This window comes from Argopecten irradians, chromosome 13, assembly GCF_041381155.1.
Source record: "Argopecten irradians isolate NY chromosome 13, Ai_NY, whole genome shotgun sequence".
Classification (NCBI taxonomy): Eukaryota; Metazoa; Mollusca; class Bivalvia; order Pectinida; family Pectinidae; genus Argopecten; species Argopecten irradians.
In genome coordinates this window covers 13,357,059-13,382,416 of record NC_091146.1, presented here as the reverse complement: position 1 = coordinate 13,382,416, position 25,358 = coordinate 13,357,059, and the positions used below count along the sequence as shown (strand labels likewise).

General features: G+C 38.1%; 1 protein-coding gene across 2 annotated transcripts in view; it reads right to left on the bottom strand.

The window, feature by feature from the left end:
* Nucleotides 1–8,997: 8,997 nt before the first annotated feature.
* LOC138305573 (cytoplasmic polyadenylation element-binding protein 1-like) overlaps nucleotides 8,998–25,358 on the bottom strand; it is a 32,043-nt gene continuing 15,682 nt past the window's right edge. The window contains exons 3-13 of one of the 2 annotated variants that reach the window (XM_069245881.1): nucleotides 25,039–25,140; nucleotides 21,475–21,658; nucleotides 20,657–20,837; nucleotides 17,673–17,961; nucleotides 17,058–17,171; nucleotides 15,231–15,293; nucleotides 13,541–13,665; nucleotides 13,069–13,267; nucleotides 11,400–11,494; nucleotides 10,474–10,679; nucleotides 8,998–10,123 (exon numbers count right to left, since the gene is read on the bottom strand). In XM_069245881.1, coding sequence (XP_069101982.1) covers nucleotides 10,117–10,123; nucleotides 10,474–10,679; nucleotides 11,400–11,494; nucleotides 13,069–13,267; nucleotides 13,541–13,665; nucleotides 15,231–15,293; nucleotides 17,058–17,171; nucleotides 17,673–17,961; nucleotides 20,657–20,837; nucleotides 21,475–21,658; nucleotides 25,039–25,140 — 1,565 coding nt within the window. In that variant the 3' untranslated portion in view covers nucleotides 8,998–10,116. The remainder of the gene's footprint in view (nucleotides 10,124–10,473; nucleotides 10,680–11,399; nucleotides 11,495–13,068; nucleotides 13,268–13,540; nucleotides 13,666–15,230; nucleotides 15,294–17,057; nucleotides 17,172–17,672; nucleotides 17,962–20,656; nucleotides 20,838–21,474; nucleotides 21,659–25,038; nucleotides 25,141–25,358) is intronic. The other variant, XM_069245882.1, reaches the window with a different exon arrangement.

The following is a 25,358-nucleotide window of genomic DNA, read 5'->3' as shown; positions in this document are numbered from 1 at the left end:
AGGAAGTAAGTTTGATTGTGGAGACTTATGTGTATGAAAAAAAAAACAGGAAAAAGTGCAAAAAATGAAAACCTAAAAATAGCAAAAGGTACTACTAGACCATAAAATGAATGTGTCTATGAAGTGGAAATATCTCTGCTGGTTTTAGAGTTATGCTCCGGAAATGAACCTGCTACAAAAATATGATATTTTCAGCAATGTTTCTATGGTTACAGAAAAAAAGCACAAAAAGTGAAAACCTAAAAATAGCAAAAAAGGCACTACTAGACCATAAGAACAATGTGTCTATGAAGTTTTATGGAAATATCTCTGCTGGTTTTAGAGTTGTGCTCCGGAAACGATTCTTACACAAAAATCTGCCATTTTCAGCAATGTTTCCATGGTTACAGAAAAAAAGTACAAAAAGTGAAAACCTTAAAATAGCAAAAGGCACTACTAGACCATAAGACAATGTGCCTATGGAGTTCCGTGCATATATCTCAACCGGTTTTCCAGTTATGCTGCGGAAAACGAACCTGGTACAAAAATATGATATTTTCAGCAATGTTTCCATGGTTACGAAAAAAGTGCAAAAAGTGAAAACCTTAAAATAGCAAAAGGCACTACTGAGACCATAAGAACAATGTGTCTATGAAGTTTCATGGAAATATCTCTGCTGGTTTTAGAGTTGTGCTCCGGAAACGATTCTTACACAAAAATACGATATTTTCAGCAATGTTTCCCATGGTTACGGAAAAAAAGCAAAAAATGAAAACCTTAAAATAGCAAAAGGCACTACTAGACCATAAGAACAATGTGTGTATGAAGTTTCGTGTAAATATCTCTACTGGTTTTAGAGTTATGCTCCGGAAACCATTCGTACGGACGGACAGACGGACGGACGGAACCCATTTGTATATCCCCGCCAACTTCGTTGGGCGGGGGATAACAACACTTTGTCCGGACAATATGTACTACAAAACAACATTCTTTCTAGTAAATTGTTAATTATTGCGAGATAGTTCAATTGTCATTATTGAAAATTATTTCAATTCATTTTTTTTTTAATCCCCGAAAACTTATATCTACAAACTTGATTTGAAACTGAAATAATGAAATATAGAGGGAAGTTGGTTCATAATACAAGTCAACAGGGATGTGGCTGATGCTATCAGCAAAGAGAGACAATCTCGCAATTAATAGGAGGAAACCCTTACTCTTAGTGTTCATAAAGTTTCATGTCACAAGCCCAATATCAGGTCTCTTAGGCCTCCTAGTTATTCTCAAGAAGTGGTTTAAAGAATTTAGCCTATTTGACACCTGTGACCTTGAATGAAGGTCAAGGTCATTCATTTGAACAAAATTGGTAGCCCTTCATCCCAGCATGCTGCAGGCCCAATATGAGTATCCTAGACCATTCGGTCCATGAGAAGTCGTATAAAAAATTTAACCTATTTGACCCCCACGACCTTGAATAAAGATCAAGGTCATTCATTTGAACAAACTTGATAGCCCTTCATCCAAGCATGTCAAGGTCCCAATATCAGGTCTCTAGACCTCTTAGTTATTGACAAGAAGTTGTGTAAAGGATTTTAGCCTAATTGACCCGTGACCTGGAATGAAGGTCAAGGTCATTCATTTGAACAAACTTGGTAGCCCTACATTTCAGCATGCTACATGCCCAATATTAGTACCTTTGACCTTCTGGTTCTTGAGAAGAAGTAGTTTACTAAAGATTTTAGCCTATTTGACTCCAGTGACCTTGAATGAAGATCAAGGTCATTTATTTGAACAAACTTGGTAGCCCTTATCCCAGCATGCTACAAGCCCTATATCAGTACCATTGGTCTTCTGGTTCTTGAGAAGAAGTCGTTTACAGATTTTAGCCTATTTGAATCCTGTGAATTTGAATGAAGGTCAAGGTCATTCATTTGAACAAACTTGGTAGCCCTTCATCCCAGCATGCTACCTGGGCCTTTCGGTGGTTATTGAGAAGAAGTTGTTAGAATGAAAAGATTACAGAAGGCGGACAGCCCACGACGACGAATGTTGCATGGTGACCTAATAAAGCAATTTACCAAATTCGGTTGAAATCAGAAAATAAATACTAAAGTTATCTCTGAAACCATTTCCTGGACACTGAAATAGTGATACCCGAGTGTCGCAGGCATCACAAAAATAACAAAAATAATTTCAGTCAGAAGAAATCCTTTGAAAAGAGGAAGAATCACATTCCTGAGTCATTAAGGTTAAGTATTTCAATAAAGGTCATGGAAATTTAGTCTTATTCGAGTTTGAAGACGCAAGGTGTTAGTCATGCTTGTAGTAAAGTCACTAGAAAAAAACACAAAAACGAGATTATAAATTGCAATTACTTTAAATTTTTATTTGATTTTTGTACAACTTTTTTTTATCCAAACATAAGCCTCATATGAAAGTGCAGTGCAGTGCAAATGAAAAAAAAGTAAAAAAAAAAGGGGGTCGTCTACAAAGCTCAAATAGACAAACAAAAACGTGAAACACAAACCCGACTTCCTGTCAGGAACTTGCACTACACTTGAATGAGGTCAAATGGTTTCTATGGTTACTGCTTAATAGCAAGACATATTGAAATTAAGACCAAGTATTTAATTCGAATTCTGGAAATAACCAATTCAAAGATATTCCGATTTCCGATGCAAATTTACACGAATAAATTGCAATAATGAAGTATTTTTCAAAACGAATTTTAGCTGCTTCGTAGCACATGTAACAAAATTTAAGAAATTTTGAGTAATTTATAATTTTGAAATCTTAGGCCTTAATTGTTATGTTCTTAATTGGGATATTTTCCCTGGTATAAATTGTTATATGTTAAGTACAACACAAAGTAGGAAATCCTGTCCAGATTTTTAGTACATACACTGTAAATTTTCAATTATCTAATAATCAAGAGGCAGAGCATTTTAATAGGCACCTTAATATCAACAACAACAAAAATATGTACTGGTAGAAATACATTAAGAAATGATATTAACTGGATATAAATTTGCTCCATCATAGATGAAGAAAGTGAAAATTCTTTAATAATTGTGACATCATCAAATTTGGTGACTTTAATGTCATACAATTATCCTGTTGAATAACTCCAATTGGCTTGAAAATTGTGTAAATTAACAAACACATTGATATTTTTTCCTTGTTGTCCTATCTTTTAATGTATATTGTAGCCAGGTGTTAAAGATATAATAAAGATAATATAATTATTTGGAAAAATAATCACAGATTCGAACAAAAAGTAACAGATGAGGTATAACAACACTTGTAGCACTGCAGAAATTGTAGAAATTGGAAATATGTGTTTATGTAAATGTGAAAGTGGCAATGAGCTTCTCGAACTACCTGTTCAAGGGTGAAAATGAAAACGAAAATGAAATGTGATAAATTTATATAAGTTGTATACATAATTACTGGTATATCCCCAATACTAATAGTCACACTTAATCTACCCAGCCCAACGACCAGAACTATTTTATTCTTTCTTTCACTGCCTAGCCTACAGACCACAACTATTTTGTTCTTTCCTTCACTACCCAGCCTAGCAACAAGAATTTCTCTTTCATTCACTACCCAGCCTAGTGACCAGAACTATATATATATATAGTTTTGCTCCATTATTTTTAACACTTGGCTATTCATATTTCTCAGTCTATTTTATTCTTTCCTTCACTACCCAGCCTAGCGACCAGAACTATTTTACTCTTTCCTTCACTACCCAGCCTAGCGACCAGAACTATTTTATTCTTTCCATCACTACCCAGCCTAGCGACCAGAACTATTTTACTCTTTCCTTCACTACCCAGCCTACAGACCAGAACTATTTTATTCTTTCTTTCACTACCAATCCTAGCAACCAGAACTATTTTACTCTTTCCTTCACTACCCAGCCTAGCGACCAGAACTATTTTACTCTTTCCTTCACTACCCAGCCTAGCGACCAGAACTATTTTACTCTTTCCTTCACTACCCAGCCAAGCGACCAGAACTATTTTACTCTTTCCTTCACTACCCAGCCAAGCGACCAGAACTATTTTACTCTTTCCTTCACTACCCAGCCAAGCGACCAGAACTATTTTACTCTTTCCTTCACTACCCAGCCTAGCGACCAAAACTATTTTACTCTTTCCTTCATTACCCAGCCTAGCGACCAGAACTATTTTACTCTTTTCCTTCACTACCCAGCCTACAGACCAGAACTATTTTATTTCTTTTCCTTCACTACCCAGCCTAGCGACCAGAACTATTTTACTCTCTCCTTCACTACCCAGCCTAGTGACCAGAACTATTTTACTCTCTCCTTCACTACCCAGCCTAGCGACCAGAACTATTTTACTCTTTCCTTCACTACCCAGCCTAGCGACCAGAACTATTTTACTCTTTCCTTCACTACCCAGCCTAGCGACCAGAACTATTTTACTCTCTCCTTCACTACCCAGCCTAGTGACCAGAACTATTTTTCTCTTTCCTTCACTACCCAGCCTAGCGACCAGAACTATTTTACTCTTTCCTTCACTACCCAGCCTAGCGACCAGAACTATTTTACTCTTTCCTTCACTACCCAGCCTAGCGACCAGAACTATTTTACTCTCTCCTTCACTACCCAGCCTAGTGACCAGAACTATTTTTCTCTTTCCTTCACTACCCAGCCTAGTGACCAGAACTATTTTTCTCTTTCCTTCACTACCCAGCCTAGCGACCAGAACTATTTTACTCTTTCCTTCACTACCCAGCCTAGCGACCAGAACTATTTTACTCTTTCCTTCACTACCCAGCCTAGCGACCAGAACTATTTTACTCTTTCCTTCACTACCCAGCCTAGCGACCAGAACTATTTTACTCTTTCCTTCCCTACCAAGCCTAGCGACCAGAACTATTTTATTTTTCCCTTCACTACCCAGCCTAGTGACCAGAACTATTTTACTCTTTCCTTCACTACCCAGCCTAGCGACCAGAACTATTTTACTCTTTCCTTCACTACCCAGCCTAGCGACCAGAACTATTTTACTCTTTCCTTCACTACCCAGCCTAGCGACCAGAACTATTTTACTCTTTCCTTCACTACCCAGCCTAGCGACCAGAACTATTTCATTCTTTCCTTCACTACCCAGCCTAGCGACCAGAATTATTTTACTCTTTCCTTCACTACCCAGCCTACAGACCAGAACTATATATATAGTTTTGCTCCATTCTTTTTAACACTTGTGTATTCATATTTCTCAGTCCGTTAGAAAGAATTCAAATTCCTCTACAAAATCAAAACTATTTTCCCCTGTAGTGAAGAAAGTAAGTCATAGCTGAAATGGTGTGTAGCAGATCACGCTCTTTTTGTTCCCACCCTCTACCAAGACTAGCACTCCCTAATTTAACATTTATTTATAACACATGTCCCTGAATAAATGATTACTGATAGCCCTTGGAGAAGAGGTAGAAATTCTATATTCAACCCACACTTCACTAAATAATGCCCATTCATAACACTATACTCAAGTGCAGAAACCCATCTTTCAGAAATATGTAACTTTCAAAAACATAATAATACTGTTGTCTTTGTCCACCACCCAGGGCAATAACAGGATCACATCAACTCCCAAACAATTCTGTCCCTGAGAAACCCAACAATATCCATGTATGACATACACAATGCATATATAAGCTTACAAAAATTCCAAATGCATTACCAGCAAATCTGAATTTTTTTTAATATTAACCATTAATGTATCATATAACCAATTAATCTCACACTAAGCGATCCCTCCTATACAAATATTATGCATTCATCATAACTTTGGAAAGAACTGCACTGAAAAGCAGCTGTCTCTGACCTTGTGTTTCATCTAGATTAAACACAGGTTACTTACAACTATATAATTACACACCTTCCCATCAATCCCCTCTTCCATCTCTCAGTCTCCCCTTCCATCTTCTCATCTCCCCCTCTTCCATCTCTCAGTCTCCCCTTCCATCTCTCAGTCTCCCCATTTCCATCTCTCAGTCACCCTTTCAACATCTCAGTCTCCCCTCCTATGAATCTCAATAATAACAACAACTACCATCAAATGAACAGTGGATAACTACGCCCCAAAATGTCTATGTAATAATGTCCACAATGAGATGTACATAAAGATGTCTATTTTGACATTCACAATTTGAAAAAGAAAAAGGAAACACCTAACATTAATAAACAACCATAGATACAATAAATACCATGGAAATAAAATTGTTACCATGGTTACACTCACAGAAATCACAATAGAAACTGTCTAAAAGTTAGGTTGTTGTCATGGTAACCTACTAATATGGTAAAGGTTAAGACAGTCCTATATCTGGTAGTCACACTGTGAAAGGCACTTACAGTAGTAAAATAGACATCTAAGGGTAAGTGTTGGAAAACAGACTTCTGAATAAAAAAACATGTTTACACCAATATGGAGACAAATTTACAACAATTCAAAAACATTAAATCCTTGTTAGTTAGGGATAAATTGCTCTGAGTTTCAGCAATAATTTTCTTTTCTTTTACTGACTTAGGGCCAGTCTTTTTACTAGAATCAAATTTGTTTTGTGTATATGCGGAAATATTACACAACCAAATTAAACTAACAAGACTTTAACATCTTTTATATGTACTGCCTTTCTACAAAATCTGTATCAACACATGTCCAACACATTTTTTTAAAAGAAAATTTGATTGATATAGTACTAAAGTGTCTAAATCAAAAGCACAGACACCTGTTAATTCTAATTTAACATAAACAGATATAAAATGATTTTATAGTAAATTTTTAATAAAAGATCCACGCCTTCCACTTTAAGTGAAGACAAAAAGTCTGTTTTCCAAAATCTACATGGAATTAGGACTATATATTTCTCTCCTGGTAAAAGCTATAGAGATAAAAAAGTTTTATTTAAAGTACCGTCATATACACACATAAGCAGAAAAACCTTTCAGGGATAAAATCGTAGAGAGTAAAACCAGTGTCCTTTGATGAAGAGACACTACAGAAATGGAGCAAGGATGGAGGCCAAGATTACAATAGTCACTCCACGTATTAAAGACAATTCAAAATTTTAAAAAACTTCCCCTCAAAATACCAATATAATTATTCATATTTATGACCAGATTATCTCCCCTTTCATATATATGAACATATTTTCAGGAAGTCTCTGTAAGCGTCTATACATAACTTCTGTATGCAGAAGAAACTAAAACTGTAAACCACAATGTGATTTTTTTCTTTTGCTACTATTTGATAGGGGATCAAATCTGGCTTTTTGCTAAAACAAATTATCTTACAATAGGGTGAAGAAAACTTTGGGGAGGAGTACAAAAGGTAATCTTGACCTCCACAAGTCCTTTGAAATATTGATGAAAAGTTTACAACTATGGAAACTTGGAAATAATATATCATTGATAAAATTTGAATCAAGAAAAAATTTATAAAGAAACTTGATTAGGTTTAAAAGATCATCTGAGAATGACAATAAATAGGTTTCAAATTTTACTACAAGTGTTCAGGGTTACGTACATTAAAATGTTCGGCACTAAGGAGGCCGACTGTTTATTAATGCTCTAAGCATTCAAAAGACTAGAAACATCACAGATAACAGAGGGTTTGACAAGATTACACAGAACATTAACACGGATTGTATCTATACTCTATAGCCACCATTACCACCTGTCAATCAAGTTTGATTTCAGTCTGAGCCATGTAATATAAAAATTTCAGGAAGCAAAGTAATATTTTTTTCGTAAAATTTCTGCAGAAAATTGAAATTCCTAGCATCTTCAGAGCTTTTCATGGAAATTATTGAGCAATAAAAACTAAGCTGATTGTGCTTAAAAAAACATTAATACAGGTTACCTAGGAAACTAAAATGAAATACAATCTATTTACTTATCATTTGTGAAACTATAAAATATTTCACATTTTTAAGAATCTACTTGTCAGTTTTAAACAAATATGAATGTAATCTTTATCATTAGAGGTCTTAAAAATGTCTTAATTTCCGTAGATTTTTTATAATAAAATGAATATCATTACTACCTCAGATGGAATTCTCAAAAATAATGCTGCTTGATTAATTTTCTGGTATTTTCTAAAACATATAAACGTTAGGATATATTTCATGGAAACTATGCAATAAAAATTAAAGAGATCTATCTTATAAATTGATCTGGATTTGAAATATTTTCTCTCCATAAAAATGATTTAATAATGTTTGCTGTCATTCTATGACCTAAGAAGCTTTACTTTTAAATCATGTTTTGTATCATTTCATACAAAAATCATAAAAAGAGCTATGGATTTTGAAATACTTTGACAGATATTATCATTGATTGATATCCATTAAAATTAGTACGCAAACAGAACAAAAAATATAACTAGAAACACTGGTGACATGCAAAGTGAAGGTTGAGGCAAAACACAACTCTAAACAAACTATAACACAAGAAAAGAAAAAAACGACTGAAAATGAAAACATTAAAAAATTGTTGTACAGATTTTTGTTTTTAAATGGAAAAAAAGCTTATGAAACTTTTTATTTTTTTATTTTTTTTTAGAAAAATTAATTTTGTAAATATCTGGTTATTTTCAAATGATAATTATTGATAAAAAATGTTTTAAATATATTTGTGAAATATAATTGAGGATTTTTTCAAGCAAAGAGAATAATTAGAATCTAACACAAATCACACATATCATTTAACTCAATTCACCAATAACCCTGAGGACACAAATCATTTCAAATCTAAATAAGAATTGTGAAATTTCAGGGGTGAATACATTTGAATAATCCATAAGATATCTAGGACTGCAAATCATAAAATAAGAAAATTATTGAACAAAAAAAGAAGAAATAAAGAACATATTATACAAACTACAAAACACAAATGATAACAAATCCATGAAAAAGTAAAATATGGATCAACCTTCACCTCAATGGAAACTCACAATTACAATAGAAAACCAAAAAGAATCAAGAAATAAATGATTTAACATAAATCCATGAAGTCAGTATGATAAACATATACATCAAAGTATCAAAAGAGAAAATAAAACAAGGCATATTATTTGCTTTGATAAACAAAACATGTCAGCACTTTACACATCAATAATCTGAACACACCTTATCCAAAATAATAACATAAAAACGACCATCAAATAAAAATGTACAAATGTTTACATATAGACCTGGTGTCATCCTTTACAATACAACTTTGTCAAACAGTGCTTCAAGGCTCGATAAATGTCTACAGCACATCTTAAAAAGATTACCTTCTTTCAAAGCAAACTAAAAATAATTATCTTTAAGAATTTGTATTATAGAAACGAGAGAAATAATTTATTTGTTGAAACTACAACATTTTGAAAAGAAAATAAAAAATACTAATACTAGTAATATATTGCTTACGTTAAAACTTTAATATTGTATCTATTCTCCCTAACTTCTTCCTTATTTTCTCAGCTTTAAGCACAATATAAAGAATACAGATTTATATTTTAAGTCACTGGTCCCAAAATAGAGAAAAGAAAACCACCTGTTCCTACTGTCTCCACTGGTAACAGATACATTTGATGTTTTCACACAAAAATCTAACCACACCGAAGGAATGGTATACATGTACAAAAATATCTGTAGCACATTGTGAACACCTTCATACAAAAATGTCTGTAGAACTTTGTGGACACCTTCATACAAAAATATCTGTAGCACATTGTGGACACCTTCATACAAAAATGTCTCTTGCACTTTGTGGACACCTTCATACAAAAATGTCTTTAGCACTTTGTGGACACCTTCATACAAAAATGTCTAGCACTTTGTAAACACCCTTATTTTGTATACATTATATACAATTATAAATTTCTCTTAACAAGAATTAAGCACATTAACATTTTTGGAATCGTTTTTCGATAGCTAGCCTTAGTATCCAGTGAATATAGAGTTATCTCCCTTGGGTTTAGTTTCTTGTACAAAGCTCTAAATAGCACCTTTTTTATCCATATAACACAAAAAGCACCAATCTCCCTCCAGTGGAGATACTTGTCCATGTTCCCCGTCTTAGTCCATGTTTTTTGGCATCGTCCGTATTGTCTACATGCTGTCAGGGATAAAAACACATGCAACATTTAAGTTAGCATCGATTCATATCATTTTATTATTCTTTGCTGTACACATACCCTTATTTAGATATGAAACCTGCCCTAGCTCCTTCCTCTGTATGAAGACTACCTTCTTATTAAGGATGCATGAAGGTCAGAGGTGATTTTTTCAGAATAATCAACTTATTTCAAAAGAAGATATAATGCATCATTAGTGGTCTTAAAAATGTCTTAATTTCCATATATTTATATAAGATAATCAATTAAATTCTAAAAAGAAAACAGTATGTTGCTGAGTTGTTTTTTCATTAAAGCTCATTAAAAATGAAGGTAATTGTTGATACATTACCTGAGGGCGCCAGCAGCCGCCAGGTTTGTAGACTTAGTGTTACGCGTGACCGGCTTGTGGTGTCGTAGGGCGTCGAGAGCGTGTTGCCAATACCAACAGGTACGACAGAAATACTTGAAGCACTGCATGTCGCGACAGAAGTACGGGCCCTGTTGTACACCACACATACTGCACACTGAGTCCTCCAGGTACGGGTCAATCTGGATCTGTAACATTGAGGAAGAAGGCATATCACTGTCTAGTAATGGAAAGTTCATTCACAGACTATATGATACAGAAGTCAGCAGATATTTTCTTGAATCGGTACATGTACAATGTTTATAAATGATGGGTTTTTATGTCAATGTCTTTTGAGTTGCATCTATTTTTAGAACAACTCATAAGATTTGGAAAAAAAGTTTCTTAGTTTTTACAGCAAATTCAATTTCTACAAAACCTATTGGTCAATGAATTTTGCATCAGGCAAAGCCTATTTTAGCCATCTACATTATACATATTCATGTTTTAATAACAAGACTACAAAAGAGATATACTGAAACACTTATTAATAAATTACTAACCACCTCAGATCAAATCAACCATGCCCATAAGCAAGCTACATTGTATGAATATTTGATTATTTTATATATATAAACTTTATTTTTCATTGACTGCTGCAAAACAAGTCAAGATACTTAAATACAAATCACTTTTGATGGCCAGGAGGCCAGGATGAAAGCAAGCGAGGGATCTTAGAGTGGAAGAAAATCAGAGTACCCGGAGAAAATCCAGGTGATCTGGTAGGTGACCCCTGACCTTTTCACATCTGTGTCGGGGATCAAACCCCCAGCTGACTAGGTGAAAGGTGAGTGGCTTAACCACTACAGCACCCGATCACCCAGTTGCTTATTTTATACATCTGATAAGATTGCCAAAGATTTCCGTACCTTTTTTGTAAACTTTGGAGTCTTGATCTCAACAAACGCTGCACCTACGGCCTTCATGTAGCTCTTCTTACTGCTGAATGTGACTCGCCCACTTCCTAGTAATGGACAATATATAGGCTATTTCTATAGTGTTTAGTAGGATATGATAGTGATTAATTTCATCACTTAACAAATTCAAAGTGCTATGATTTTACAAAGACCTTGAACCTATAAGTAAGATTCAACACCTTTCTTCTATACATTTAATACTATACGTGAATATCAGTATTTACTAATCATTATTTTGTATGAGGTCTACATGTTTACAAGTTCATTATTCATAAGTATGCTTAATATACACAATGTCATATTCAACAACTGTATAGTATTCAACAAACTGGTATAGGTAATGTCATATTCAACAAACTGGCATTGGTAATGTCACATTCAACACACTGGCATTGGTAATGTCATATTCAACACGCTGGCATTGGTAATGTCACATTCAACACACTGGCATTGGTAATGTCATATAACACCTACTGGTATAGTCAATTAACGTATTGTCAACACTGGCATTGTAATGTCATCATTTCAAAACACGCTGGCATTGGTAATGTCATATTCAACACACTGGCATTGGTAATGTCATATTCAACAAACTGGCATTGGTAATGTCATATTCAACAAACTGGCATTGGTAATGTCATATTCAACACGCTGGCATTGGTAATGTCATATTCAACACGCTGGCATTGGTAATGTCATATTCAACACACTGGCATTGGTAATGTCATATTCAACACACTGGCATTGGTAATGTCATATAAAAGAAACTGGTATAGGTTTATGTCACATATTCAACACACTGACATTAGTAATGTCATATTCAACAAACACTGGCATTGGTAATGTCATATAAACAAACTGGTATAGGTAATGTCATATTCAACACGCTGGTATTGGTAATGTCATATAGAACAAACTGGTATAGGTAATGTCATATTCAACAAACTGGTATTGGTAATGTCATATTCAACACACTGGCATTGGTAATGTCATATTCAACACACTGGCATTGGTAATGTCATATAAACAAACTGGTATAGGTAATGTCATATAAACAAACTGGTATAGGTAATGTCATATTCAACACACTGTCATTGGTAATGTCATATAGAACACACAGGCATTGGTAATGTCATATAAACACACTGGTATTGGTAATGTCATATAAACAAACTGGTATAGGTAATGTCATATTCAACACACTGTCATTGGTAATGTCATATAAACAAACTGGTATTGGTAATGTCATATTCAACACACTGGTATTTGTAATGCCATATTCAACACATAGGCATTGGTAATGTCATATTCAACACGTTGGTATTGGTTATGTCATATTCAACATGCTGGTATTGGTAATGTCATATTCAACACGCTGACATTGGTAATATCTTATTCAACACACTGGTATATGTAATGTCATATTCAACACGCTGGCATAGGTATAAGCTGGCATTGGAAATATCAGTTCTCTTAATCTTGATATCGCATACAGAAAAAATAACTGTGCGGGAATGATTGCTTTCATAAATTCTGTCTGGTCATTAAAACTTGATTAAGAGATGGGCAAACTATCAACTGGCGTGATTTTAAAAAGATAACAAAAATTCTGTGACCTTACCTATTGGATATTTGTGTTTATCTGTGTCAATTCCAGCGTAGACGACATTTCCAAATAAGTCGTTCATGATGTTGGCCAGAGATTCGGCGGTCATCATGCCATGGAGGGCCCCCACAAATATCGTCTTGTTGGAGTCAAGTCTCTGAGAAGCTTGTCGCACATAGTTACTGTCCCCCTGGATCCAAGGGATTACCTGAACCTGAGCAACAGTGCAAAGCTTTAGTAGTCTATTAAGATTTGGGAAGATGAAAAAAAGAAAGTCAGTTTTCTTAACAATCTTATTATTACCAATACTGCTTTCAGATAAATACCATTATGCAACACTAGATAAGACAGGACAAAGGATAATCTTCTTAATTCAGGTTAGTGAACAATTCTTTCAGCCTTCCTTTAAAAACGATGATTGACAATTGATTTTATACATAAAACATGTCCATTTTTTTTCATACTCTGTGTGTGAGATGGTGCTTACCTCCTTTGCTCTCATCCTGCGACTAGAGATCTTGTAGTAATAGTCACCACTGCTGAAGTCGTGTGTACAGTCCTGTAGCATTGCTCTGATGGCCTTCTCCGACTCAAACAGCAGGTATACATAACCTTTACAGTACCAAATCAAAGAGTAGTGCTATTATCACATCTTATATAATTTGTTAATAATCACTAAAATTGGGTAGTGTTATAAAGCCGACCAAGCGATAGACCTTAACACAGAATTACATATATATAAAGAAAATATCTATAGAGCTGAACGCCTATGGTAAAACCTACCCAGCAGAATTCTAACAAAAACGTATCCACTTGTAAAACCTGCCTAGCTGAATTGTAACATCAGATTGTCTCCCCTTGTAAAACCTGCCTAGCTGAATTGTAACATCAGATTGTCTCCCCTTGTAAAACCTGCCTAGCTGAATTGTAACATCAGATTGTCTCCCCTTGTAAAACCTGCCTAGCTGAATTGTAACATCAGATTGTCTCCCTGAAACCTGCCTAGCTGAATTGTAACATCAGATTGTCTCCCCTTGTAAAACCTGCCTAGCTGAATTGTAACATCAGATTGTCTCCCCTTGTAAAACCTGCCTAGCTGAATTGTAACATCAGATTGTCTCCCCTTGTAAAACCTGCCTAGCTGAATTGTAACATCAGATTGTCTCCCCTTGTAAAACCTGCCTAGCTGAATTGTAACATCAGATTGTCTCCCCTTGTAAAACCTGACTAGCTGAATTGTAACATCAGATTGTCTCCCCTTGTAAAACCTGCCTAGCTGAATTGTAACATCAGATTGTCTCCCCTTGTAAAACCTGACTAGCTGAATTGTAACATCAGATTGTCTCCCCTTGTAAAACTAGCCTAGCTGAATTGTAACATCAGATTGTCTCCCCTTGTAAAACCTGCCTAGCTGAATTGTAACATCAGATTGTCTCCCCTTGTAAAACCTGCCTAGCTGAATTGTAACATCAGATTGTCTCCCCTTGTAAAACCTGCCTAGCTGAATTGTAACATCAGATTGTCTCCCCTTAAAACCTGCCTAGCTGAATTGTAACATCATATTGTCTCCCCTTGTAAAACCTGCCTAGCTGAATTGTAACATCAGATTGTCTCCCCTTGTAAAACCTGCCTAGCTGAATTGTAACATCAGATTGTCTCCCCTTGTAAAACCTGCCTAGCTGAATTGTAACATCAGATTGTCTCCCCTTGTAAAACCTGCCTAGCTGAATTGTAACATCAGATTGTCTCCCCTTGTAAAACCTGCCTAGCTGAATTGTAACATCAGATTGTCTCCCCTTGTAAAACCTGCCTAGCTGAATTGTAACATCAGATTGTCTCCCCTTGTAAAACCTGCCTAGCTGAATTGTAACATCATATTGTCTCCCCTTGTAAAACCTGCCTAGCTGAATTGTAACATCAATTGTCTCCCCTTGTAAAACCTTAGCTGAATTGTAACATCATATTGTCTCCCCTTGTAAAACCTGCCTAGCTGAATTGTAACATCAGATTGTCTCCCCTTGTAAAACCTGCCTAGCTGAATTGTAACATCAGATTGTCTCCCCTTGTAAAACCTGCCTAGCTGAATTGTAACATCAGATTGTATCCTTTGATTCCATTCCAATATCATCTTTACTCAAAATATAAACTTTAATATAAGCGATTAATTGATATCTTACCATCTTTGCCTGGCCATTCAATCTTAAAGTTCCCAAACTTGTTGAATGCTGACTGAAGTCCAGCTGTAAGGAAAATGGTAATCAACATTTTTTTTTTTTTTTTTTTTTCATTTGAAAATTTCTGGAATATATCATCATATAAAATTATACAGCAACATCAAAACTCCTTTACCTTTGAATGCATCCCAACATGTTAAAATGTACATCATAAGAAATACATTTCATAGTTTTAGTCCCTGCTCAGGCTAATTAGGCTTTATGCTTTTTGATAATAACTCCATTATAAGGGGACATTGAAGAACCCTATGTAGTTTAATTTACCTAACTCTCTTTATATGTTGAGGTTCGGTGTACCAAATTTGATCAAAATCTGTCAAGTAGTTTAGGACAATTTTGCCAGACAAAGTTGCGTCTACAGAAAGACTGATGGACAACCCGATTCCAGTACACCTCTCCACCACCCCTGTCTCCTGGGCCTATTTGTTATTTCATACTATTTGTTTTATAAATATACAACAGGAGGCCCAGAGGGCATGTATTGCTCACCTGGTTTGTAATGCCAAGTAATGTTCTGAATACAGGTTCATTGTTTCTTTTCAGAAGGAATTTTAATATTAACCTCAAAATCCCCTATTGGGCCCCACCCGTCCTGCCCCCAGGGGGTCAGAGCCAAAATTTATACAAGTTCTGTTCCCCTTCCCCCAAGGATGTTTATGGCCAAATTTGGTTACATTCTATTCAGAACTCTATGACTAGTAGGGATTTAAAGGATTTACGCCTATTTTCCCCTATTGGGCCCCGCCCCTCCTGACCCCGGGGGGGTCAAAGCCAAAATTTATACAAGTTCTGTTCCCCTTCCACCAAGGATGTTTCTAGCAAATTTGGTTACAATCCATGCAGAACTCTAGGACAAGTAGCGATTTATAGGATATACCTCTATTTCCCCTATTAAGCCCCGCCCCTCCTGCCCCCAAGGTCAGAGCCAAAATTTACACAAGTTCTGTTCCCCTTCCCCAAAGGATGTTTCTGGCCAAATTTGGTTACAATCCATGCAGAACTCTAGGACAAGTAGCGATTTATAGGATTTACCTCTATGTCCCCTATCGGGCCCCACCCCTCCTGACCCCGGGGGATCAGAACCAAAATTTATACAAGTTCTGTTTCCCTTCCCCAAAGGATGCTTCTGGCAAAATTTGGTTGCAATCCATGCAGAACTCTAGGACAAGTAGCGATTTATAGGATTAACCTCTATTTCCCCTATTGGGCCCTGCCCCTCCTGCCCCCGGGGGGTCAGAGCCAAAATTTATACAAGTTCTATTCCCCTTCCCCCAAGGATGTTTGTGGTCAAATTTGGTTACAATCCATGCAGAACTCTAGGACAAGTAACGATTTATAGGATTTACCTCTATTTCTCCTATTGGGCCCGCCCCTCCTGCCCCTGGAGGGTCAGAACCAAAATTTATACAAGTTCTGTTCCCCTTCCCCTAAGGATGTTTGTGGCCAAATTTGGTTACAATCCATGCAGAACTCTATGACTAGTAGAGATTTAAAGGAAATGTTGACGGACGGACGACGGACGGACGCCGCACCATGACATACGCTCACTGGCACTTTGGGCCAGGTGAGCTAAAAATGAGAAACTGTATTTGCTGTAATTTGCAACCAGGGTGCTTAAAAATATAACAAAGGGGGAGGGGCACTAATTATGTCACTTTATCCCCGGTTAATTAAAATATAATCAAATACAACATCCAACATGTGTAGGAATACATCAGTGAAAAGCTAGTACCACTTTGCTCTGGGTTTCCTAATCATGATTGTCTTTACCTTCAGTGATATCCCAGGGAACACCACCAAGGAACACTTTACAGGAGTAGGTAGGGTTCTTGTGGTTACGTGGACACAGTTGTCCACTCCAGGTACAGCTGGCTTCACACATGGCTGTGGAGGAGAGAATGTGGGGGTCATCTCAAAAAACTAATGCTGAGTAAGTAGGGGTCATCTCAAAAGACTAATGCTACGTCAATATTCAAATTCTAACATTACATGGATAATTTGGAGGACAAAATCATCTGCACATATCCAACCACTTTCTCTTAGACAAAGAGTCAAATAAATTCAAACATAGATATTGAATATAAAACGAGAGAGATATTACCCCAAAATATATTTATAATATATGGTTGTGAACCATAAACCATCTTCTGACAGCTTAAAACATAATCTCTTTATCCTAATGTTAACTTAGATCTGGACTGCCTGTTCCTAACACTGACTGAAGATCCCTGCCATTAACTAAAATCTGCTTTTTCAACAAGTAGAATAATTTTTATTTCGTTGCTTAATTTTAGCCAATCGTTTGTTCATTTCCTGTTTCCATTAATTACATTATGATCTTTATATATTATAAGTTTGATATCCATTTCCAAAACTAAACACTACCTGCAGCGTTTCTGTGGAGACGAGCAGCGCGATCAATAGCGTAAGGATCGACATTAGCCATGAGCATTGGGTTGACGGAATAGCCACCAGCCCTGTTAGAATGTATGAGCTGACTGGCCATCGAGTTCATGGCTGCGTTTGCATTGGTAGCTTGTAGGATCTGTTGCTGCTGAGCCTGAGCCTGAGCCTGAGCTGCCACCTGGGCCTGCTGTTGCTGGGCGTTGAAGAGTTGGGTAGCCACGTCATGAACCTGGGGTTTTGCAGTTCTTGATCCGATATTAAGGGAGTTCTGTCAGCAAAACGGAAAAATGTACAGTAAACCCCAGTCAGTTATCTTTATCTTGATTATATCTTCGATAAAAACACAAAATATTTTCATGACAGGTTAAACAAAATGTTTCATTATAATACATTTTATGTTTCATGATAAAAAAAAAAGAAATTTCAAGGTCATTTATTCTTCAGAAACAAATCTTATACTTGATTTCAGTTGAATATAACATTAAAAACCAGTTTCATGAATCTCTACAGTTATATAGGTTGTCAAGCTTGATGACGCAATGTTAGCCATCCTGATAGTTCCTATGTACTTACCATCATGTCGACAAGGGTCGTGTCTCTACCTACACTTACCATCATGTCGACAAGGGTCGTGTCTCTACCTACACTTACCATCATGTCGACAAGGGTCGTGTCTCTACCTACACTTACCATCATGTCGACAAGGGTCGTGTCTCTACCTACACTTACCATCATGTCGACAAGGGTCGTGTCTCTACCTACACTTACCATCATGTCGACAAGGGTCGTGTCTCTACCTACACTTACCTTCATGTCGACAAGGGTCGTGTCTCTACCTACACTTACCATCATGTCGACAAGGGTCGTGTCTCTACCTACACTTACCATCATGTCGACAAGGGTCGTGTCTCTACCTACACTTACCTTCATGTCGACAAGGGTCGTGTCTCTACCTACACTTACCTTCATGTCGACAAGGGTCGTGTCTCTACCTACACTTACCATCATGTCGACAAGGGTCGTGTCTCTACCTACACTTACCATCATGTCGACAAGGGTCGTGTCTCTACCTACACTTACCATCATGTCGACAAGGGTCGTGTCTCTACCTACACTTACCTTCATGTCGACAAGGGTCGTGTCTCTACCTACACTTACCATCATGTCGACAAGGGTCGTGTCTCTACCTACACTTACCATCATGTCGACAAGGGTCGTGTCTCTACCTACACTTACCATCATGTCGACAAGGGTCGTGTCTCTACCTACACTTACCATCATGTCGACAAGGGTCGTGTCTCTACCTACACTTACCATCATGTCGACAAGGGTCGTGTCTCTACCTACACTTACCATCATGTCGACAAGGGTCGTGTCTCTACCTACACTTACCATCATGTCGACAAGGGTCGTGTCTCTACCTACACTTACCATCATGTCGACAGTGTGACAAGGGTCGTGTCTCTACCTACACTTACCATCATGTCGACAAGGGTCGTGTCTCTACCTACACTTACCATCATGTCGACAAGGGTCGTGTCTCTACCTACACTTACCATCATGTCGACAAGGGTCGTGTCTCTACCTACACTTACCATCATGTCGACAAGGGTCGTGTCTCTACCTACACTTACCATCATGTCGACAAGGGTCGTGTCTCTACCTACACTTACCATCATGTCGACAAGGGTCGTGTCTCTACCTACACTTACCATCATGTCGACAAGGGTCGTGTCTCTACCTACACTTACCATCATGTCGACAAGGGTCGTGTCTCTACCTACACTTACCATATGTCACTTGTCTCTACCTACCATCATGTCGACAAGGGTCGTGTCTCTACCTACACTTACCATCATGTCAACAAGGGTCGTGTCTCTACCTACACTTACCATCATGTCGACAAGGGTCGTGTCTCTACTACCCATACAAGGGTCGTTCTCTACCATCCATCATGTCAACAAGGGTCGTGTCTCTACCTACACTTACCATCATGTCGACAAGGGTCGTGTCTCTACCTACACTTACCATCATGTCGACAAGGGTCGTGTCTCTACCTACACTTACCATCATGTCGACAAGGGTCGTGTCTCTACCTACACTTACCATCATGTCGACAAGGGTCGTGTCTCTACCTACACTTACCTTCATGTCGACAAGGGTCGTGTCTCTACCTACACTTACCTTCATGTCGACAAGGGTCGTGTCTCTACCTACACTTACCTTCATGTCGACAAGGGTCGTGTCTCTACCTACACTTACCTCATGTCGACAAGGGTCATGTCTCTACCTACACTTACCATCATGTCGACAAGGGTCGTGTCTCTACCTACACTTACCATCATGTCGACAAGGGTCGTGTCTCTACCTACACTTACCATCATGTCGACAAGGGTCGTGTCTCTACCTACACTTACCATCATGTCGACAAGGGTCGTGTCTCTACCTACACTTACCATCATGTCGACAAGGGTCGTGTCTCTACCTACACTTACCATCATGTCGACAAGGGTCGTGTCTCTACCTACACTTACCATCATGTCGACAAGGGTCGTGTCTCTACCTACACTTACCATCATGTCGACAAGGGTCGTGTCTCTACCTACACTTACCATCATGTCGACAAGGGTCGTGTCTCTACCTACACTTACCATCATGTCGACAAGGGTCGTGTCTCTACCTACACTTACCATCATATCGACAAGGGTCGTGTCTCTACCTACACTTACCATCATGTCGACAAGGGTCATGTCTCTACCTACACTTACCTTCATGTCGACAAGGGTCGTGTCTCTACCTACACTTACCATCATGTCGACAAGGGTCGTGTCTCTACCTACACTTACCATCATGTCGACAAGGGTCGTGTCTCTACCTACACTTACCATCATGTCGACAAGGGTCGTGTCTCTACCTACACTTACCATCATGTCGACAAGGGTCGTGTCTCTACCTACACTTACCATCATGTCGACCAGGGCGGTATCGGAACCTTCACTACTGATGCCACTGGTATCAGAATCACTCGGGGACATACTTCTGCCGTTGCGGCCGCCGTTCATCAGACTGGAGTAGATCATCTTCTCAACGGGGGACAGCGCCGACTCATTGAGGGAGCTGGATGGAGAGATGGTTCCATAGTCACTGCAATGTAGTTTGTGTGACCTTATTGGAGGGGGTCAAAGGTTATACTAAAACAATGACCCTTAAAGGGGAAGGGAGTCAAAGATTATACTAACAATAATGACACTTAAAGGGGAAGGGAGTCAGAGGTTATACTAAATAATGACCCTTAAAGAGAAAGGGGGAGGGGGGGGGTCAATGGTTATACTTACAACAAAGACCTTTAAAGGAGTAGGGGGTCAAAGGTTATACCAACAATAATGACCCTTAAAGAGCAAATCAAATGTTATATATATTGTACAAGGGTTATTGCCACCAAGTTCTGTTTAAAACCCTCCAGTAATTTAAAAGCAGTTTTATCTACAGATAGGTAACCTGAATCCAATTTACCCCAACATCCGCCCCCCAGGTGGTAGGGGACATCAGTCGGAGGGAGGGGTTATAATACCGTCATCAAAGAGGGTTGTTTCTACAAGGTTCATCTTGTAATATGATGATCTTGATCAACATATTACAAGACGAACCTTGTTCATATTCGACATATCATATTTGCATACATAACTGAATTGTTTTCAGTTTTACTATCACATGTACCAAGGTTCGATATAATGACAGTGACAGTAACCCCTGGAGTATTGAGGATGTAGCAGAAGAATACCTGTTAGGTGTACAGGGGGAGCGTCCCTCCACCCCTTTGATGGCCCGCGAGTATTTAGACGGCGTGGTATAGTCCTGTTTTATCTGGTTTGGGTAGGTGTAGTCCTGTTTCACTGCCCCTGGGTACGTATAGGCCTGGTGCTGGGTGTGGCTCTGAGAGGCTGGCATGGAGAACAGCTGGAATCCTGTGTAGGAAGGTCACAGATTATATTTTAACATCTTTTTGTATAAAGAGTAATAGCTCAGACAGAAATAATAAAACCTGAAAAAATACCTGTTTGGTTCAGAACAAATTAAATTATACCTTCTATCTGGCAACATTTACTAACAGCTCAACCACACACATTTTGGCTGTTTTTATTATTTTTTTTTTTTTTTTTTTTTTTCACAGTGTACAGACAATTTAGTGTCGTCTCCTTTAAAATTAGTTTAATCACTGGAGACATCACACAGTTGATAACAATTACAATATTCCACACTATCATCAAAATCTACATCAATGTCTGTGTTGAGAGGCTGTACATCAACAGATGAGCTAATACGCAAAATAGCATGGGCAGTTACTGTTTCAACTTTAATTTACAGTATTCACCCATGTCCCTGCAAAAGCCCCACACCTTTTTGAGGCCTCATTTCTGTTGCTCGTGCAGAAAACCAAAACTAACAAAAGTGTAAACGTTTGCAAAAATTTCATCTGATCAGGCTTCTTTTCAATTTTTGTTTCTTCCTATTTTTTTTAAATGCCTTGGGTACTTATTGGGTCAAACACCATAGTTCTTTTTGTTACTCACAGACAAATCAATTCATTATCAAGTCATAGCAATCAACAACACATATATATGTTTTAATATGTGTAAGGTAATAACATACAAAGAATGCTGTACCTTGAAGAACGCTAATAGCTTATTCAATCACTATTTATAGAGAACATTTAGGACCATCTTACCAGGGAATGCAGCAGTGTTATACATGATGTCGTAAGACAACCTTACCAGGGAATACAGCAGTGTTATACATGGTGTCTTAAGACAACCTTACCAGGGAATACAGCAGTATTATACATGGTGTCGTAAGACAACCTTACCAGGGAATACAGCAGTGTTATACATGGTGTCGTAAGACAACCTTACCAGGGTACACAGCAGTGTTATACATGGTGTCGTAAGACAACCTTACCAGGGAATACAGCAGTGTTATACATGGTGTCGTAAGACAACCTTACCAGGGAACACAGCAGTGTTATACATGGTGTCGTAAGACAACCTTACCAGGGAACACAGCAGTGTTATACATGGTGTCGTAAGACAACCTTACCAGGGAACACAGCAGTGTTATACATGGTGTCGTAAGACAACCTTACCAGGGAACACAGCAGTGTTATACATGGTGTCGTAAGACAACCTTACCAGGGAATACAGCAGTGTTATACATGGTGTGGTAAGACAACCTTACCAGGGAATACAGCAGTGTTATTCATGGTGTCGTAAGACAAACTTACCAGGATACACAGTGCTACACATGGTGTCGTAAGACAACCTTACCAGGATACACAGCAGTATTATACATGGTGTCGTAAGACAACCTTACCAGGATACACAGCAGTGTTATACATGGTGTCGTAAGACAACCTTACCAGGATACACAGCAGTGTTATACATGGTGTCGTAAGACAACCTTACCAGGATACACAGCAGTGTTATACATGGTGTCGTAAGACAACCTTACCAGGGAATACAGCAGTGTTATACATGGTGTCGTAAGACAACCTTACCAGGGAACACAGCAGTGTTATACATGGTGTCGTAAGACAACCTTACCAGGATACACAGCAGTGTTATACATGGTGTCGTAAGACAACCTTACCAGGATACACAGCAGTATTATACATGGTGTGGTAAGACAACCTTACCAGGGAATACAGCAGTGTTATACATGGTGTGGTAAGACAACCTTACCAGGATACACAGCAGTGTTATACATGGTGTCATAAGACAACCTTACCAGGATACACAGCAGTATTATACATGGTGTCGTAAGACAACCTTACCAGGGAATACAGCAGTGTTATACATGATGTCGTAAGACAACCTTACCAGGGTATACAGCAGTATTATACATGGTGTGGTAAGACAACCTTACCAAGACACACAGCAGTATTATACATGGTGTCGTAAGACAACCTTACCAGGGAATACATCAGTGTTATACATGGTGTCGTAAGACAACCTTACCAGGGAATATATCAGTGTTATACATGGTGTGGTAAGACAACCTTACCAGGGAATACAGCAGTGTTATACATGGTGTCGTAAGAAAACCTTACCAGGGAATACAGCAGTGTTATACATGATGTCGTAAGACAACCTTACCAGGGTATATAGCAGTATTATACATGGTGTGGTAAGACAACCTTACCAAGACACACAGCAGTATTATACATGGTGTCGTAAGACAACCTTACCAGGGAATACATCAGTATTATACATGATGTCGTAAGACAATGTTACCAAGGAATACAGCAGTGTTATACATGGTGTCGTAAGACAAACTTACCAGGATACACAGCAGTGTTATACATGGTGTCGTAAGACAAACTTACCAGGGTACACAGCAGTATTATACATGGTGTCGTAAGACAACCTTACCAGGGAACACAGCAGTGTTATACATGGTGTCGTAAGACAACCTTACCAGGGAATACATCATTGTTATACATGGTGTGGTAAGACAACCTTACCAGGGAACACAGCAGTGTTATACATGGTGTCGTAAGACAACCTTACCAGGGAACACAGCAGTGTTATACATGGTGAGGTAAGACAACCTTACCAGGGAACACAGCAGTGTTATACATGGTGTCGTAAGACAACCTTACCAGGGAATACAGCAGTGTTATACATGGTGTCGTAAGACAACCTTACCAGGGAATACAGCAGTGTTATACATGGTGTCGTAAGACAACCTTACCAGGATACACAGCAGTGTTATACATGGTGTCGTAAGACAACCTTACCAGGATACACAGCAGTGTTATACATGGTGTCGTAAGACAACCTTACCAGGGAACACAGCAGTGTTATACATGGTGTCGTAAGACAACCTTACCAGGGAATACATCAGTGTTATACATGGTGTCGTAAGACAACCTTACCAGGGAATACAGCAGTGTTATACATGATGTCGTAAGACAACCTTACCAGGGAACACAGCAGTGTTATACATGGTGTCGTAAGACAACCTTACCAGGATACACAGCAGTATTATACATGGTGTCGTAAGACAACCTTACCAGGATACACAGCAGTGTTATACATGGTGTCGTAAGACAACCTTACAAGGGAATACAGCAGTGTTATACATGGTGTCGTAAGACAACCTTACCAGGGAATACAGCAGTGTTATACATGGTGTGGTAAGACAACCTTACCAGGATACGCAGCAGTGTTATACATGGTGTCGTAAGACAACCTTACCAGGGAACACAGCAGTGTTATACATGGTGTCGTAAGACAACCTTACCAGGGAATACAGCAGTGTTATACATGGTGTCGTAAGACAACCTTACCAGGATACGCAGCAGTATTATACATGGTGTCGTAGCCTGTCTGTCCCATGTCCTGGATGGCTGTTTGTGGTAACGTTATGGGAACCCCTCCTTGCATTGCTTCTGCAATAAACAAAGAAATTTTTAAGAAACAGCCTCCAGTTAATACAAGACAAGGTGTCTTATAATGAAACTATGGTCGATGGGGATTAGGTACACTTTTTCTTAATTTCATTTTTGAAGAAGTCTCATCTACAACAAAGGGTATTTGAGGTTAATACCAATGACATTTGTGTACACAAATCATGTAGTTTGAGAAACAGCAGCTCCTTCTGATAGTG